Source organism: Diplotaxodon limnothrissa, linkage group LG2 (assembly GCF_057381915.1).
Source record: "Diplotaxodon limnothrissa isolate DT_005_m linkage group LG2, D_limnothrissa_male_GT1.1, whole genome shotgun sequence".
In the NCBI taxonomy this organism is placed as follows: domain Eukaryota; kingdom Metazoa; phylum Chordata; class Actinopteri; order Cichliformes; family Cichlidae; genus Diplotaxodon; species Diplotaxodon limnothrissa.
In genome coordinates, this window is record NC_140597.1 from 11,166,507 (window position 1) to 11,185,808 (window position 19,302).

At 41.9% G+C, this 19,302-nt stretch overlaps 2 protein-coding genes across 3 annotated transcripts in view; one reads left to right on the forward strand and one right to left on the reverse strand.

Annotated features, from left to right (window-relative positions):
• The first annotated feature begins 7,800 nt into the window (after positions 1-7,800).
• Positions 7,801-14,508, forward strand: LOC146638249 (ubiquitin-conjugating enzyme E2 2-like). 2 transcript variants are annotated; one of them, XM_085360689.1, is made up of 8 exons: positions 7,801-8,135; positions 11,513-11,576; positions 11,665-11,696; positions 11,976-12,053; positions 12,181-12,286; positions 13,297-13,390; positions 13,501-13,551; positions 14,060-14,508. In XM_085360689.1, exons 1-7 carry the CDS (start codon positions 8,112-8,114, stop codon positions 13,547-13,549), a joined length of 447 nt encoding a protein of 148 aa, XP_085216815.1. In that variant the 5' UTR covers positions 7,801-8,111; the 3' UTR covers positions 13,550-13,551; positions 14,060-14,508. The 2 variants fall into 2 exon arrangements, with proteins under 2 accessions (XP_085216815.1, XP_085216823.1); XM_085360697.1 differs by lacking the exon at positions 13,501-13,551.
• A 2,568-nt stretch (positions 14,509-17,076) lies between these two features.
• The window catches only part of nfkb1 (nuclear factor of kappa light polypeptide gene enhancer in B-cells 1), a 29,019-nt gene continuing 26,793 nt past the window's right edge, over positions 17,077-19,302 (reverse strand). The window contains exons 19-24 of the mRNA XM_085360708.1: positions 18,346-18,448; positions 18,037-18,182; positions 17,890-17,959; positions 17,585-17,748; positions 17,329-17,455; positions 17,077-17,244 (exon numbers count right to left, since the gene is read on the reverse strand). Coding sequence (XP_085216834.1) covers positions 17,150-17,244; positions 17,329-17,455; positions 17,585-17,748; positions 17,890-17,959; positions 18,037-18,182; positions 18,346-18,448 — 705 coding nt within the window. The 3' untranslated portion in view covers positions 17,077-17,149. The remainder of the gene's footprint in view (positions 17,245-17,328; positions 17,456-17,584; positions 17,749-17,889; positions 17,960-18,036; positions 18,183-18,345; positions 18,449-19,302) is intronic.

Here is a 19,302-nt window from a genome sequence, read left to right on the forward strand (position 1 = left end):
TCGGTGCTAACCCGCCGCCTGCTGCTGAAACCAGAACTCGATACGCTCACGGCAAACTTCAGGATTTCACCTCAGAGAGTGTTTGATCCACTTTACACGAGAACTTCCCCACACTGCAAAAAGAAAAGTGCACTTTCTCTGCACGTTTATTTGATATTTTCAAATTATATTTCAAATGTCTGAGTGGCGTCATTTATAATCCTCACTGCATACTGTGCTGTGATGTTTTTAATCCTAAAAATGGGAATTTGTCAAAGGGGAGTGTGAGGAATGGAAAGCTGTGTGCTTTTTAACATTACTGAATGTTATTGAATCATTTTCAAAGATTTCAATAATGTAAATATTTTGAGTGTTTCTGAACAAAATAGTTAAATTATTCCAGGTCTGCAATCCAGATGTTTTGGGGGTTTCGTGTTTGTTTGTTTTTTCAGACTTAGGCTGAAACAGAAGCATGGAAATAAAAAAAGATGAAAAAACATCCCGACTATGATGACGTCACTGTAATGTTGTAGCAGTGTAACGAGTTTGTGAGAACGCAACAGATGAGGATTTGCATATAATTGATATTTTTTTGCTCAGTTTTACATAAAAATTATTGAAAAACAAAACGAATCCCTACAGAACACTATCATGTCTTTCAGAGAAAAAGAAACTCAAACAGAGACATGAAATAGTCACTTAGTTTCGTGAAGTTTGACATCACAGCTGTTCACAATGCCTTCATTTAATTGGTCTGAAAGGTGACTTTACTGCAGCACCTGGTCTGGGCTCAGTCCATAGGCTCTCTGGCCAATCACAGGCCTCCTCAGAGTCGCAGTGTTTGGCTGGTTTGTGCAGACTGAGCTGACAGCAGCCTCTCCGTGGCTTTAATAGTTCCTGCTAACCTCAACCAAAACTCAAAGGCAGACCTGTAATTATATCTGCCAGCAGCTTATCATTTATTCCTTTGATTGTATTTTTGATCCAAGAGTGTGACCACGGCAACAATAACATGAAAGAAAACCGATGCACTTGAGAACTGTGCATGAACTGTAAAACTCACTGTATCAGTAATCTAAAGTGCATTTTTCCACCTCTGATTGTTGCAGCGATACTTTATACTTCCTCATCTCGTAGACTTCAGCTGGAAAATCAGCAGCAGATTTGAGATTTCCTGCAAAGTTTGTCTGCAGCTTACTGAATTCTGAGGCTCGAATAAACGAGGTAAACATGAGCATCCTGAGACCGCATGCCTCCCTCCACGTTGTGCATGGACCGAGAACCTGGATCCAGAAAGAGAATACTTCCTTGGGAACATCATAACGTTCACTCCCAGTTTTTCTTATTCCAGTTTGATGTTTTTGTGAGGATATCACACCAAATATCCACTTTCCCCCCCTAAACTCCTGCATCCTGATTATTTTAGGAGCAGGGTTTGTAGGGTTTTCCAGCAGGACTACGCATGTCAGCACAATCCGTCAGCCTACACCGAAGCTAGTGAGTGTGTTACCTTATTTGACAGAAAGCTGCGGATGTTCCTGTTACTTCTCACCTCTTCCATCCTTCATCCGGGGCCTCTGTGTCTCAGGAAGCAGGAGAAGCTCAGCGGTTCCATCCTCTGATTTCTGGGAAAGACGGTGAACCACAAATCGCTCCTGTTGCATACCTGTGAGGGTGTGTTAGATACACAGTGCAGAATAAAGAGCTGCATGAATGTGTGATTGATTGGGTGAATCCATGTAAAAGGACTCTATGTAAAAACCAGTGCACTCAAATCCAAACCCACAGAAAATCCAGCTAACCGCCAATTAACCAATTAAGAGTTACACATAATGGCCATTTATAGGTTTATTGAGTGTGAACTGGATCAGTTTTACCTACAAATAATACAGAGACACATTCATGTCTGCTAATTTTTCTTGATACCAAACGTCAAAGGTAAAGAATCCTCCCAAAAACTCCTGGACTGCAAAATGAATCATTTCTAATCCACCCAGAACTATCCATCGTGATCCTGTTAAACAAACAAATAAACAGAGGAATAAATAATAAATACACACTGCATGCTAAATGAGGGACATTTTAGTGCAAAGCTGCAATCACATTGTTATTATTCATATTCTGTTTAGTCTCTTTGTTTTTACTCTCATGTTTCATAATGTTGGTTTCTCTCTTATAGGTTTTATTGTCCAGTTTCAGTAGATTTTCTTCCTTGTATCTGTGATAGTTTCACAGCTTGTACAGTATGTGAGTCGTCCTCTCAGCTTTCTGAACTGCACTGATCTGGATCAGAGCTGCTTATGAGCAAAACTTTAATATTTGGATGCTGCATGTTTGTTCAGGTTCCCTAATAAAAGATGTTTTCACCGTAATCTCTTTTATTTCTGAGGCATTTGGCCTCCATCACGCGGCCTTCCTCACCAACTGAAGGCAGGGAGCGCCATCTGTTGGACAGAAGGGTGGATTACACTGCCGCTCAAACACCAACCACCTGCTTCATTAATAACATCAGTGCTAAATCATCACGGTGCATTTAGATAAAGCAGAGTTCAAAGACACGTGTGTGATTATTCTGTGTGCCTGTAAATGAGACTCAGACGATGAATTTATCACGCTCAGCATACCCATGACAGGGGTCTGCTTATTTCAGTGGACTCAAATATTTATTTCAAATAAAAACTCATTTCAAATATTTCAAACAAAATTTATCCTGGGTAAAAAAGCGAATGAAGCTTTTGATGAGCATTAACATCCTCACATCGACCCGTACATGTTTCAGTGTAAACTCTCAACAGCAAACTTTCTGGCACTTTTTAGATCAGTTAGACTCAGTTACACATTTATGCAGTGGCTCCACAGTTTAGCGCTTTAAACATTCCACGAACAAGCGAATGATCTCAGGTTCAATCCTGAGAGAAGACTGAGGGGTTCCTTCTGCTTTGATTCTGCCACATCAGACACGCAGAGCTACTGGCTGGTTCTCCCAGCACCACAGTACAGACATTCTGTCCTTAAGTAGAAGTACAAATACTACTGTAAAAATAAACTGCAGTGAATGTTGAAGTACTGATTCAACTTCTTTACTCAAGTAAAAAATGGTAAATGGCCTGTATTTATATAGCGCTTTACTAGTCCCTAAGGACCCCAAAGCGCTTTACACATCCAGTCATCCACACATTGGTGATGGCAGCTACATTGTAGCCACAGCCACCCTGGGGCGCACTGACAGAGGCGAGGCTGCCGGACACTGGTGCCACCGGGCCCTCTGACCACCACCAGTAGGCAACGGGTGAAGTGTCGTGCCCAAGGACACAACGACCGAGACTGTCCGAGCCGGGGCTCGAACCGGCAACCTTCCGATTACAAGGCAAACTCCCAACTCTTGAGCCACGATTGCCCCAAAAAGTACAGGCTCTTAAATGTACCCAAAGTAATAAAGTAAAAGTAGCTCTTTGGAGGTTTTTTCTATTTTGTGCAAAGATAACTGAACCTTGCTCTATATTAACATAATGATAAATTAATATTGGTAAATACAGACTTTAGTCTAATGTTTTTATTATAATTATACTCAGCTTCAATCTGAAAAAAAGAAGAAAAGTAAAAGTAACTCTATCTCCTGTTGCCTCCATTGTAGAGGGCCATTTTACCTCTAAACAGGAAAATGTGTGTAGTCAGGGGTTAAAGTGGATTCAGCAGGTGGGAGAACACTAAACTGGTTGTAATGGTTCAGTGTGGGAAAAATAATCATAACTCACAATAACTTCTACTGAGAGCTCCAGTAGATTTTCTTAGTGTGCAGGCTGTGATCAGCTGACCTGCTGCTCTTTGTGGATGTACACAAATGAATTCAAGCCTTTAAATAACACAGTTAGTCTCCCTCAGTTTGATTTCTAGTACGTTTCACAATATGAAACAACATAATCTCACATGTACAGACGCAATATGTGATTTAACAACATGAGGGCTTACATGTGAGCTTTAAATGAGCGGTCCTTCACTTTAAATCTAACCTCTTTTCTTCCTCTCCTGTCTTTCTTATCTTTCTCCATCTCTGACTAAAGTTAGCTCTTTCTTTTCTCTACCTGTGAAATACAGTAGCTGGGTCTTTAGTAGTGATGGGATTTCCGGCTCTTTTTAGAGATCTTTTGGCTCGGATCACTAAAAAGAGCCGGCTCTTTCGGCTCCCAACCAGCTCTTCAGGTTGTTTTGTTGCTTTCATTAATTTATTATTAACAATAATATAAAATTATACACAAAAGGAATTACTAATGTAAAAGAAAGTGGTTTTATTTATATATGTTTATATATAAATATATGCGGTGGCCCCTAGAGACAAAGCATGTACAAACTCCAAAACACATTTCTAGCGTTAACTGAACTTCCAAAACAGAAATACCTAGATCACTTAAATTACACAATTGAAAGCATGTGTGTATTGTTTGTGTATTTATACACAGGCACTCATATATATTCAAATAATTTAAAAAAAATGTTCATTTACCTGTTACTACCACACACCAAATCCGGTCATTGGTAATTCCTGGCTTGTGTAGCCTCTAGGTAACAAAGCTCAACACTGCCCCTAGCATCCTGGAGCACTTCTGTTGTGTTTTGTACGTGTTTTGAAGTTTGTACTGTTTTGGAGCTTGTATGTGCTTTGTCTCTAGGGGCCACCGTAAATATACCTTTATTTATTCACTCCACATAAAATGTAATAAATAAATCATATAATACAAAAACCAACAATTCACATTTCAACTTTTAACTATTTAAATTTTCAGCTTTTTCCTTTTAAACAAATTTAAAGTGAAACAACACAAAACACTGCAAACCACAACACAATTAAATATAAACTAAAATATGAAAACAAAAAGAACATGCATATTCTCTGTCATATGAACCTGCATGAATAAACTTTCTGAATCCTTTATCATCTGCAACTGAAAATAGTTGTGGACAGGGCTGGACTGGGACAAAAAATCGGCCCGGGCATTTTGACTAGAGACCGGCCCACCAAAAATGTGACGTCATTCAGAGGTAACTTGTGGCAAGAGGTACTAGCCCATGCAGGCTTTCAATTGAACTCAGTTACACAGCGATAAAAAGAAACACAAAAAATAGCAGGTGTTGTGCCAAAAAGTGATTTCCGGTATTTGCCAAAAACTGATTGCTCGTATTTAAATTGCTATAAGTAACTTGTTGGGCTATAATATGTGAAACATATGTCAAATGCATCCCTCATGGATGACATGAAGTCATCTCTCCATCTCTCTCTGCTGCTCTTTTATTTCTCTCTCTTGCTCCATCTCTCTCTGCTGCTCTTCTGTCTCCTCTGTCACAGACTTCTCCACTTTTGATGATAAATCAGCCTGGTGCAACATGTAAGGATTGGCACAATTTGTTAAGATTTTGAGGAGTTTGAGAAACTAACCTTAAGCATAAAATAAAATTTACTATCAGTAACTTCATAGCACCCGCCCAGCAGTATATAAACTCCGTCATGCTAGCTAGTACGCAGTACCAGTTATTCTAAGCGACTGTAAAAAGTCAGCACAACGAAAACAAACTACAACTAAACTTGGTTTATATCTGACACAGATAGACAGCAGGTCATAACTTCTTACCTGAAGTTCAGTTCCTCTGCCACTATGACCGGCGGCCGCCTCGGGTCTCTCCTCCTCTTGCCTCCCCTTTCCCTTATCCACCTGCTGGCCTCCACCACTTGCTGATGTTGCTAAATCTGTGGAAGCTATGCCATAGCTACCGCCAAACAATTCAGTTATTTTTACACATTTGGCAGCGTCTGCCTGAAGGGCTTGTTTCTTTTTGGCCCTAATTTTTTCTGCACCTCCTTTCCTTTTTTTGTTCTCCATTTTCTTTAGTTCGTCTATAAGATTGCTAAACAAGGGGGAGGGTGCATCCGACCTCCTCGGCTGTAATTGGTCCAGCCCAGAGTCGATCATGACCAATTGGCCAATCCAACACCTTTCATTATTTATACCCTTCCAAAAAAAAAAAAAAAATGATCGGCCCATAAAAACAAAAAATCGCCAGGCGCTGGCCAGTCCAGCTATGGTTGTGGATGATTACTAGACCGTTTCTAATGTGACGTTGTTGTCCCTGGCTCTCTTTCTCTCTCTCTCCCTCCTGCTCTGTTCCTGTGCTACTGGTGTGTAACTACCGCCCCGCCCCCCTCTGCCCGGTAAAGCACAAGGCTCACGTGCAGAGTGAAGCGAAAAAAAGCGCGAGAGAGAGTGAGAGAAAGAAATAAAACCCACGGCTCTCGATAAGGAGCAGGCTCGCTTCATTCACGTCATAGAGTCGGCTCTAAGAGCCATTTCATTCAGGACTGACACATCACTACTCAGTGATTAAACTGCCAATAACCATCTGGAACAATAGTGATCAATAGATGTAACAGAATACTCAACTCCCCAAAAAATTAAAGTCAAGTGGAGATAGAAGCAAGGAATTTTTAATACTTCCACTTCCTTTTATAACTTATATTATAACTTATTTTATTTGTTCTGTTAATTTGAATGAACGGGCTTTTTTTTCCTCAGACTTCAATGAAATAAATGTTTTTAAAAACAGCAGAAAATATGATTGTTGTTAACTGCTGTGAAAATATTTGAAATGTTGTTTATTTTCCATATAAAACCTTTTTCTCTGTGTGAATGAGCAGATCATACTTAAATAAAGACATTTATTTTAACAAAAATACAGTAATAATTAACAATTTCTGTAGTGTTAGGTTGCAACCAGCAGTTATCATTATTACCAATAAAATAAGTCAACTAATAAATATATGTTTCCTTTAAAACAAAGTAAATAAAATAATCCCCATTTTCAAACAATCTTTTCTTGAATATTAGTAAACGCAAATGAAACTGCCTTTGTTGGCATGTGTGGAGGACCCCCTTAGCGACTTTTTTTCTAAAAAGCGACTAGCGACTTTTTCTGGTGTTATTGGAGACTTATTTATGACGACTTTTTGACGTGAAAGCACATATTGCTCTTACTCTCAACAAGCAGCGGGTGCTGCCGTGGGCACCTCGCCGGTGCCAAGGCGCTCACGGGCGGAGGATAGTCCTCCCCCAGCTGCTATCAGGGCAGGAGATGTTCACATCTATGCGCCCCAACTGCAAATGAATCGCGCATGAGCGAAGCCGCTGCTCCAGCGCTGACTGTAGCAGTCAGTTCTTATTTTACTGTTATGTTGTTTTGTGGATCACAAGGTTTAAAACTACTTATAAACACACACACAAAGTAACTCAACCAGAGTGCCTATTTCAGGTCACCTACTACTACTCACCACAGGAGTTGCGTTGGAATTGTGACATTAGACATACAATAATTGCTAAAAGAAATTTTATTTGTAGTTCTAAATAAATTCTAAATGCATTTAGGACGTTTTTACTCACTTTATGTCTCTTCCACGATGTTATTTTTCCTCTCCTACAATGTAGGTTACAATTACATTAGCATGACCAATTATGCAAATTAGGTGATGACGTCATTTGAATGGTAAATGGCCTGTATTTGTATAGCGCTTTTCTAGTCCCTAAGGACCCTAAAGCGCTTTACACAACCTGTCATCCACCCATTCACACACACATTCACACACATTTAGCGACTTCTAGCAACTTTTAGGACAGCCAATAGCGATTTTCCTTACTGAGGAGTTGGCAACACTGCCTCAGACCTCTGTAGCAGGTGGCTTCGGCCCTACTGATGCCAGTAGGTCTTCTGGATAATAAACAGGGTCGGAGTGAGACCTCCACCCTATCGGTGGTTCTTATTTGGTGTCCGGAAACAAGGTCGGAGTGAGACCTCCTGTTCCCGGTTGTCTGACAGCTGCTCGGTGTGTAACGGAAGACATTTTGAGCTTTCGGTGGTCCCGGGGCCGTTATCGGAGTGTCAGCCTGAAGTCGGGGCTGATGTGCTGGACTCTGCGACGTGAAAAAGTCGAGCTTTAACGGAACATCGCTGCAGTTTGTGTAGCCAAGCTAGCTTAGCTCACAGCCGCACAGCTAGCACACTCCTAGATGCTAGTTAGCTAGCGACACCTAGCTGGCCTCCTCCTCCTCCTGCACCTCCTCCTCGACAACCGGTCCCTTCTCGCAGACATAATGGCTTTAAAACGAATTTCTAAGGTAACACACCGCCCTCTGTTTCACGTTTATTTAACATCGTGTGTGGCGTTTGTGTGCTGGGAGCTAGCCTGCCCTCGGCACTGCAGCTGCAGCATTTCGCATTAAACCAGGTGAAATGCAGCTCCGTGCAGCCGCACAGTGAGTCGTGTTTTATGTGCTGGAATCAGCCGCACTCGGGGGCAGGTTTGAGCCAAGAATCAGCCTCAGTGCGGGTCTTTCGGGGTTCAGACCTAACGATGGTCCAGGCCTGAAGCTGCTCTGCTCTTTGGTTCCTTTTAAAATAAACTTGGTTTCTTCTCCGTGATTCCTGCTCGGTTCCGCTGAGCTCATTAGCTGTCAGAGTTTATTACGTTATTACAATTACTAACCCTTCTTTTTTAGTCTCTCCGTCACATTTACATATACACATTTTTATTCCTTTGCATTTCTCCGGCAGCTGTGATTACAGTTGATGGTTTTCACCCACAGACACAAAGAGTTTGTAAATGTGTGTTTGTGTTCACATTAAAGTGCATCTCTGCAGGTCTGTCCGTCAGGGCCGAGGGACCCTGCTGTGTTTGGACAGGTGAGAGCAGCTGACGCTAACCTCCAGGTTGCTGCTTTCAGTCCAGATGCTGACAGATGTCTTTCTACCCCTCATCCTGAATACCTTCATCTCCACAAAGTGCTCACAGTGTGACGGTGTTGCCAATTTCCAATGTTGGTAAATAGACGTTAGTGAGCAGGATTTACAAAGGGGTTATAGATAAAAGAAAGAAATTATCTGCAAGAATCTTAACAACTGTGTTATTTTACCTACATTATAACCAGTCCATGATTTTTGGTCAATTATAACATCTTTATAGATCTATTTTTATACTTGTTGCCAGATCTCTTTTTAAAAAAATATATTTTTAATGTAAATGAGACCTTTGAAGTCGATAAATGATATATAAAAGTCACTTATTGTGGCTTCTACCTTGTGACAGGAATGTTGTTTGTAGCTCAAGAAATATTGACGTCATTCACGAGGAATGCATTTTACATGTTTCACATTTTATAGGTCAACAAGTCGTTTACAGCAGTTTAAATACAGACGATCACGTTTTGGCACAAGCTGAGCTGTAGATGGACAGATGTTGGTGTTTCCATACAGAATGTGAATCAGTGAGACCGCAAAACGAGGAAAGCTCACTTTTTTGAGATGACTTCTATGCACGGACCTAACATCAGAAATCAGTTCTCTCTGCCCGAGAGTCAGTCTTTGGAGTTCAGGGCTCTTCATGTTTTAATTCTTTTTTTGCTGTTTTCCTTCCTCCTCTCTATATATTTTGTTTCATTTTGTTCTATAAAACAATAACATAAACAGATTTTCGTTTGCTAGGAAATCTGAAATGTTAGGCGATGAAAACAGGAAGCAAAGAAATCGCAGGATTTTTCCCAGAAAGTCGTCTTTCCAGCTGTCGCAGTGGCTCTCTCTGTATAATCTGGTTATTGTACAGAGGAATAACTGAGCTCCACTGAAATGGTGGTAAAGGCCAACATGATTGTGCACTCATGTCTTCAACATGGCTGCTGAAACGACACCAAAGCCTGGCGCCCTCGATGGCGAGCGTAAACTACAAACGCAGAGGTGGACGCTGACCAACCAAGATGTCGCGTCTTCACCCTTCAGCTTATCAGGAAATCCATACAAACATCTCTACAGGGGAAAACAGTACTCATTAGACATAATGGCTGTTTTTACTGAGCGTGCTCAGTGAGGGTCTGCTGTTAGGTTAAATGTGTTTAACATAGCCAGGCTTAGATCAGTGACAACGGGAATCCCAGCGGCGCTGACTGCTGTACTCGGTTAAATCAGGCTCTCTGCTTCATACTCTTGTTGTGCTTATGGGCAATTTTAAAGATAATTTTATTTTTTAAATGCACCTTATCCAGCAATATTTAGCTTAATTTATTTTATTTACTCTTTATTTTCACTGATGTAAATTTAGTGTATCTGTAGGCTATTTAAAATTTAGAAAAATACAATTTTAAATAAATAATAATTTTTTAAAACTTGTTTGTTTTAATGTCGACAGCATTTCAGATGTTTTTATTTATTTTAATTTTGCCATTTTTAAATTTAAATCCAGCATAAAATTTATTCAAAGTATTTTTAGTGTTACTGGTGCACTGTTTATTTATTTCATTCAAAATAATTGTTCTTAACTTTAGTTAAGTATAAGTAGAATAACTGGAAATATAAATAAATAAAAATGGAGGCAGTGAGGAGTTTTTAAGGAAGCGTTTTTGTGCTCGCCTCCTAAACTCGGCCGAACCTGAAAGACGAGCCGTGTGCGCCTCGCCTGTATGTCACATACCAACACACACACACACACACACACACACACACACACGGCAGTTTGGCTTCAGGCTGGAAACACAAACCACCCGTCCTATGACAGCCGTGTGTCTTCTCGGCTCTTCTGTCAACGGTAAAAATAGACTCTGTTGCTTACACATCAATAAAAGCCTGAGTGTGTCCGAGTGTTTTAATGCAGCCTTCACACAGGAGACCAACCTTCAGGCTTTTCAAAGTAAATGCCTCTTATTTATTTCCTTCAGAATAAAGCTGTGGTCACGCTCAGTTACTTATTTGCTAGAAGAATAAAAAGTCGTTTTAAAGCAGCTCAACAGCCACTTGCATTAGAAACATCAGAAATGATCGCAGATCTCAGCAAGGAAACGCTCGGCGGGTTTCTGAACTCTCACACAGACGCAGTAACATTTAGAGTTTGATTCACCGCCGGCCAAGTTTAGCCCGTAACCTGACAACTTCACCGCGGCTATTTCAAGTCCTGACTGCTGGATTCAGACATCTTTAAAGGCCTGGTCTCCACACAGGACACACGAAGAGGCCGCTTAACTGTAAAAACACCATTGGAGGTAACCTTCGCACCAAAACTCAAGGAACTCAAAGAAAACGAGACCTTACACTTCTTCCTCATTAAAATTAAAATGCAATTAATCAGTCAGCTGAGCGTGCTCGGTGAACAGTTGGCAACATGTCGGCGACGGCTCTGAGCAGGACGTCAACAAGTCTTTGCAAGCAAAACATTTTAAAAAAATGTAGTTTCTTTTTTTCTTACACTGAGTGGCAGCAGCAGCCTCCTCCCAACCAAACTGGCTGCGGGGAGGTTTTTGGTGTACAGACTGGTAAACGGCGTTAACCACTGCAAGCCACTCGCCATCTGGTCGTTAGAAACCCATGGGTCTGCTTATGGGTTTTTATTACCATATTATCTTTTTTCATCACATTTCCAGTACAGCTGTGAACTCGATGTGACCAACATCAGTAAATGTCCTCGTTGCTGATGTCAGTCAGCAGGGCTTTAACGTCTGTCGTTCCTCTGCAGGAGCTAACCGACCTGTCCAGAGATCCTCCGGCTCAGTGCTCCGCCGGTCCTGTCGGCGAAGACAGTAAGACCACTTTTCAGTTTTCTTTACGCAAAAGTTCACAGAGAGGAACGAGTGTGCTGCACTAACCCTCGTCTCCTCTTTTTTACAGTGTTTCATTGGCAAGCTACTATTATGGGACCTGTAAGTATCAAACAGCTGCTCCGCCTCAGAGTTTGGAGCTAAAAACTGCAGTTAGTTTGTCAAAACAAGCACAAACTGAAAGCCTAGCTGAGCGTGATTCTGTGGGAAACGCTGCAGTCGTGTTTTTTGTAAAACCTGAATCCACAGAACTGCTGCAGGTGTAACGGCGCCGGAGTTCGAGCCGATTCAGGGGCCGTTTCACTGATATTTATACAAACTGTTGGCAGTGACGTGGTGTGAGCATGTGAGTGTTTAACCTCTCTCTGTTTTTAACTGCAGCCTGACAGTCCCTATCAGGGCGGCGTATTTTTCCTGACTATTCATTTCCCTACAGATTATCCCTTCAAACCCCCCAAGGTAAAATTTTTATTAAACCTTTGAAGCCTTTTAACTTCCTTAAAATTAAAATAAAATAAAAAAAATTGAATACATGTCTGAGATTTTGAAGTGATGCTAAATCGTTTCGGTTCCTCTCCCCGCTCAGGTCGCCTTTACAACGAGAATTTATCACCCAAATATAAACAGTAATGGCAGCATCTGTTTGGATATATTGAGATCACAGTGGTCTCCAGCATTAACTATCTCTAAAGGTAAGAAACATTCATATAAACGGCCAAATGTTTCTGTTTCTGTAACCCTGAAATTGAGTTTTTAAATCTGCTCCCCTTTGGTGAGAATAATGAAAAGATGTGTGAAATATATTTTTTTTAGCTTTAATTTTCTTGTAGTTTATTAATAAAGATTCTATAATTAGGCATCTCATTTATAGATAGCGACTCTAACGCTCCCGTCAGAGGGAGACAAATGGTTAAAAACTTCTGTCCTGCAGTGATTCTTTACTGTTAGTACAGGTTTTGACCAGTAGGTGGAGCTGTTTGGTTGTAGTTTCACCTTGTAACAGGTAATAATGATATTTACATCAAACAGGTTTGTTCACAGAGCAGAAAATAAAGTTTGAACCTGACGCTGAAATCTGATTTTTAAAGCATTTTCATCCTTATTTATTTATTTTTTTACCTTATGCGCAATATTACTTTTAATTATTATGCTATTATATTTCCATTTACTCATATTTATGTATGTTAAATATTCCTGTTACTTTAATTTATTTTTCTGTTAATATTATAATTTTTCCATTTATTTTTTAAGAGTTACAGTTTTTTATTTTCAACTAATTTAAATAATTTTCCTGTTTATTTTTTAAATGTACTATCTTACTTTTGCTTTGCTCCTGTATATACATTTCCCTGAACATATGCATTTTCTTTTCTTTCTTTTCTTCTTTGTTTTCTTGCTGTCGTTGCAGGTGTGTCTGTATGGAGGCCCACAGCTGCCAAAACTAAAACAATTAAAATTTAAAAAAGTAAAAAAAAAAAAAAAAAAAAGAAGAAGTAAATAATAAATAATGAAGCAAATGAAATCAGTATAATAAATACATCACATTTTCATAATAATTGTTGCCTATAATGTGATGTGTTTGCTTGTTTGTTGGCAGTTTTTGTCCCCCATACAGACTCATAATCACTCAGTCATGTGTGAAAAGCAGGAGCACGCTGCAGACCTCAGAGCTGCTCTGACTCTCTCTTTTCCCTCTCTGCAGTCCTTTTGTCCATTTGTTCTCTGTTATGTGACCCGAATCCCGACGACCCGCTAGTGCCAGAGATCGCCCGCATCTACAAAACAGACCCTGTGAGGTGAGTCCACACCTGTTAACCTGCAGGTAATCGGCTGCTCAAAGGACGAGGAGAGCGGCTTCTAGCCTAGCGGGAGGTTTATAACCGAGTGTCCTGCTGCTTGGTCTCAGGTATAACAGACTAGCCAGGGAGTGGACAGAGAAGTATGCCATGCTGTGAGGGTAAGAGTGAAGCTCACCTGAGCTGCCTGCTGATTCTGTGTCTCAGACGCACGTTGAAGCAAATAAAGCATGACTGCAGAGTTTTCTCACTGCATGGAGCGCAGGTAGGGACGACCTGGCGGACGTCACAGAGAGAGAAAATAACGCAAACCTAAAGACGTGAGATATAATAAAACTCACACATGTACAGGTGTTATGAAGGGGGAAATTATCTATAGAGACCAAACAGTTTGTGTATCGGGCTGTAAACATGTTTATTTCTGTGGGGACTGACTCACTGCTGGAGCCTCTGGTGGGCGTTAGAGGAACTGCAGGTGTTGCTGCTTGAGGGGCGTCCTGTGTTTAACAGTTGGGGTAAACTGCACGTGTGGCGAGTGGGAGTAAAGCGGTGACAATGATGTTTTGTTTCCTGTGAATGGCTGCAGGTGGATTTTGGTCTGTGTTTCTCAGGCATGGCATCGTCCTGCAGCCTCTCCCGCCTCCTCACCTTTTCTCTCCCTCCCTGCAGGTACAACAAGACGGCTCAGGACTGGACTCAGAAATACGCCATGTGATCTGCCTCCTGCTGTTTTCTCATGTGGCCACGCCCCCTCTCATCCACCTGTAACAGCAATTTGTTCACCTTTCCTTCCCGTCCCATCCTTTGATTTTTATCGCTTGTCTGTTTGGGTTTTTTCTGCTTTCCGGGTGAAGGGCTGAGACTCTGAGCCGTCAACGTGCCAACTGAGAAACCAGGAAGCAGAGCGGACTCACTGCTCCTGCAGATGAGACCGCTTTTTAAAAAAGAAGAAGAAGAAGGCTTTTTGGTTTCTTTTGTTTTTAGACCGTTAGAGCCGTTAGTTCATCCATCATCCAACACTGTTGTCCTCTTTTTGCACTGGAACACAAACCGAGCTCCCCGCGGCTGATCGATCAACTAATAGCTCCGTGATGGTTTTTCTCAATAAAGCTGAACAAATTGCAGCTCCTGTTGTCCTGTTTTCATTCCAGGGAATCACATCCTGCTCTGAGACTCCTCCTGATGAATAAAAAAGTCTGTTTCTGCTTTGCTCACAGGTGGAAGAATGGAAACAGACTCTTTTTATTCGTCACAAACACAAGCGGACTCTGAGAGCAGGAGCCGCTACCCTGACATCATCAGCCACGCTCAGAGGTCACATGAACGCCGTTATCAGCGAAATTAATCCTCCTGCTCAGGGAGGTTAAAATCGTTTCACACTGAGAGAACAGACAGATCACAAGTGGTTTGGACTTTCTGTCAGTATAAGTCACACATTAAATCCCATTTATTAAGAAATACAGAGCAATTTCAACATAATGTCACAGTTTTTCTACACAATGAAGAAATGCTGCTTAAATTAAATAAGTGTAAAATGACAAAAAAGGTTCTGGAGGCTCATTAGCCAGACTCCCCAGGAATTACAAAACAACTAAAGAATAAAAAAACAGGAGCTATTATGTAATTACTTCACAAAATAGAGTGAAAACATCTCACATGTTAAAAACTCCAATGTAACGTCTTTCTTACAGAGCAGAGCTGCTCAATTCTAGCCAAAAAATCTCAAACTGATCATTTTGGTGATGATCAGTCATGGTGATCATGATCACTGTGGATTTATGAAGCTTCAGATTTACTCGGGATTCCTTCGGACTTTGTGATTAAACACAAAAGAGTGATGTAGAGTCATAACGAACAAAAACAGCACAGTGATTTGATCTTTTTCTTGTTTTCAGAGTAGCTGGAACACAAAATTGTAAAGGAAACACAGAAATATAATTGCACATCTGAAATGTTTCAGAAAGAAAATTTTAAGAATTTAACTCAAGCTGAAGGACGTTCAGACTTTTTTTTCGTATCGCAGCTCAGCTTTCAGCATTTCTTTTCAACATGTCATGTTTTTAACCACCAGGGGGCGGTGTTTAAATGTTTACCCCAGGTCTACCGCATCGCCCTGGACTCACTGCGCCGTCTTGTGGTACAAAGTGTTTTAACTCTAGTTTGTATCTCTTCATCACAGATCAAAGATGTTTGGGACGTAAAGCCTTTGTGGTTATTTCTTCTCGTTTCGCTGATATCTTCAGTGATTTTAGGAGGTTTTACCAGTTTTATAAACACCTCCATAAGTTCAATACAAGTTGTTTTTGTTCTGGTCCTTTATCTCTCCGGATGGATGCTGAGACTCATCGTCCTGCTGCAGGATGAATCTGGGATATATTCAGTATAACTGGAGGTACTGGACCTAACCATTGTCTGGTCACGCTGGGTTAGCTGATGTTAAACTTTGCATGATTATAGTTCAAAATAATCCTTTATTTCAAACTGAGCCTGTGATATACTGAGTGTTTAGCAGTCTCCAACACGCACAGTTGTCATTATCAGAAACTCTTACCATGTTTTCTTTTCAACACAACATCTCAGCTTCTCTGGATAACTCCACAGCTGAGCAGGTGAGTGGAAATAAATCACAATTTGAATATTTATTTTAAAAAAACAATCAGATTTTATTAAAAAAAAAAAAAGGTTAAAAGCTCATGTTTGACTGTACAGTGCAGGGCAGGAACATAAATATCATCTGCTGGATTACAGAAACAGGAACAGCAGCTACCCACAGCTCTGGACTACCTTTCCCACAATGCCTTACATTTCGTTTCTCTGAGTTTCCCCTCAGCACTCGTGCCACAGAATAAAATCACGAAATAAAAACCAGGTTCAGTTCATGATGACGTCACGAGAGGAAAACATATCGTCATTGAAATTTTAGAGAGTAAATAATACTTTAAAAAAAGCGCCAGGAGGAGAGTTTCAGATGTCGGGGGGGTGTCTGAATAAAACACGCGTGATAATCTGTCCGTGAAGAGTCTGCTCATGCTGCCCAAAGCGACCACTTTATTAGGAACACCTATGCGAGTAAACTGTAGCTGTAAACCAACAGGAAAAATAAGATTAAGATCCTCACATCGTACAATGGCTGTGGCAGGTGGATTAAAGTTATCAACCCATGAGAGGCCAGTTTCATCACCATTGTGGTAAACCTCTCTTTAATCTGAGGTGTCATCACAGCGCGTTTCTGCCCTCTGATTAACACCAGACGAGTAACAGATTACAGAACATCTGATCCTTTACAATCGTTTCAGTTTCGTAGCACCTTTTCTCTGCTGGCGGCTGCAGAAAGAACAAACTGTGCGAAGCGTTCAGCGGTTGAAGTGAACAGAAAACCCCCCAAATCCACAACTTTACCATCGAATCCACAGAAAACAGAGCGCGCCTCAGGAGGAGACGTCAGCTTACCAAGGCGGGGGGGATTTTTGGTATGTTTTTCCTTTATTGGCTCCTCGGGAACAGAAGCTGCTCCCCGTCTTTGCTGGAGTGTCGTGGCCAAAAAAAAAAAAAAAAAAGTAAAAGTTGAGTTTGACTGTTTTCACGCGCTACAATCAAGTTTTCTTTTGACCCTTTTTTTTCTACAAACTGGTTTAAAAAGCTCAGAGAAACTTTCAGCCCTGAACCCATCACGAGGACGAGCGTCGCACTCGGTCCAGAGCGAGTCGAGGGACGACGGGTGGATGGATGGACTCAGCTGGAGGTGGACCGATCAGATCATTACGCCGTGGAAAGCTCCACCCCACTGTCGCAGACCCCGCTGTCGATTCGAGTGTCCACTTTCAGTTCCTGAACCCGAGCGCACAGAAGCTCGCCTGCGAACACAAACGCAGCTCAGTGACTCGTGGTCATTTGACTTGGCAGTCGGTGTTACGTGCACGTTATGTGCGCATGCTCACCACTCATTGCGCTGGTGGCCGGCGCTTCCTCGCTCTCGTGCAGCGCCTCCTCCAGGACGCTCAGTGCTCTGCACTCGCCGACTGACCTCAGAGCAGCCAGCAGCTCCCTGATCGTTCCACCGGAAACCTGCAGGAGAGACGGGAAGCAGTTTATCCACAAAATCCTCGAGGGGGCGTTTCCCAGGTTTCTGAGAACATTCAGATGCTGGAGTGTGTGTCGGAGTGTGTGAGATCGTGTTTTGTGTGTGTGCGTTACCTCGTAGCTGTCCAGCAGGGTTTTAGCGGGGGAGGGGCTCAGCCTGAAGGCCGTGTTAAGGATCCCGAGACCCAGACTGTGAGCCAGATTCTCCCAGCATCCTTCACTCTCCAGAGTGCCACACAGCGCCTGCTTCACCTCTGTGTCCAGGCTCGCCAGGTCGCCTACACACGCAAACATGTCATCAGCAAACCGATGCGCCGATGTCGTGATTTTGTATTTCGTGGTTATGAAACAATGAACCACGTCTAACACGGTGGTCAATCACAGGGTAATAAAGTGTCCACGTGTGGGGAGGAGCTCACCTTGAGGAGGGACGAAGGCCGTTTGAGGTGTTTTTGGTTTGTATTCTTTGCCGTTCAGAAGATCCCAAACCTGCAAACACACACCTGCGGGTTCATTAACCTGCTTCGTGTCGTGAGGTCCACCAGAGGCTCAGAAGCTACGTGTACCTGAGGGGTGGCAGCCATGTTGAAGGGAGTTGTCCCTGGGATGTAACCTTCATCTTCCTCCTCCTCGCTCTCCTTTTCACAGCTCTCCTCCTCATCCTCCTCCCTGAAGAACAGTGGCTCAAAGTTCTCCTTCTGTGGGTCTGCACCTGAAAAGACCCAAATACGAACTTATTAAACACGAGATCAGGACGTCTCACAGGCTTCGTCCTCTTCAGAAAGGAAGCCGTAAGAAACGATGGGGCCTCAGGTGGATGCTAGTAAATGAGCTCCTGGTGAACAAAAGAACTCTGAGCTTTAATAAAAATCTACCTGCAGCCATGAGGAGAGCCGTGAGCTTGACAGAGCCTCGACCCGCAGCGATGTGGAGGGGGGTGGAGCCATTAAAAGTGCAGCAGTCCACCTTGGCGTTTCCCTGATGGCAGAAACACACAAACAGCACTTCATGCAAAGGCAACTCAAAGGTGAAGTTACATCACACAAAGATTCCTCAGCACTGAGACGCCCACCACTGGTCGTCATACACTCCATCGGTCATCTGATCCTTCATCAGTTAAAGTCAAATCAAGGAGAGAGAGAACATCAGCATCTTCTTCTTAATAACATTAAAAAACTTATTTAGGACTGTTTGACCACCTGATCAGTTCAGGTGTTAAAGGCATGTCCAACTGAGACACTCTGGAGAGACTGTATCTCCTGGCTGACTTAGGAAGGCCTCGCTGTCCACTCTGAGGAGTTGGAGACGAGGCTACAAAGGGTTTGCTTACACTCCCCAGTCAGCTGGACCCACGTAAGCCTATGAAGCTAAACGGACAGCTTTAGATATCAGAAAAATATGTAATAACTTTAGCTTTAGTGGACTGTCCAATCAACAGTTACCACTCCTAATCATTGCTGTTAGGGGAGGTTGTGGTTCCTGGCTGAAGAACTCCAGATTTCTTTGTCAGTATCTTTTAAAGTCACTTTTAAAGACACATTAGGATCTCGTTTGTATTTTATCTTTTTTTAAATTGTGTGGGTGTGTTTATTGTGTAGGTTAAGTTATACTGAGAGTTTTGAGCGCTCGTGCATGCTGACGATGCTCAGTGCTCTATCTTCCAGAACATTTCATGTAATTTATGTGTAACTACCGAACCATCCCATATTTTAGACTGACTGTATGTCATAATTTATGTTGCACTCGAGTCCTGCATGTCTCTGCGATCAGTGATTTGTAATTGATCGGAATTTATGGGTTTCTTTCTACCGCCTGTGTGACTTTTTTATTGT

Excerpts from the sequence above, each read along its gene's own strand:
- LOC146638249 (XM_085360689.1), top strand. The coding sequence starts at position 8,112 with ATGGCTTTAAAACGAATTTCTAAG. Across the intron at positions 11,697-11,975 it reads AAGCTACTATTATGGGACCT|CCTGACAGTCCCTATCAGGG; the intron begins GTAAGTATCAAA and ends TTTTAACTGCAG. Across the intron at positions 12,287-13,296 it reads AGCATTAACTATCTCTAAAG|TCCTTTTGTCCATTTGTTCT; the intron begins GTAAGAAACATT and ends CCCTCTCTGCAG.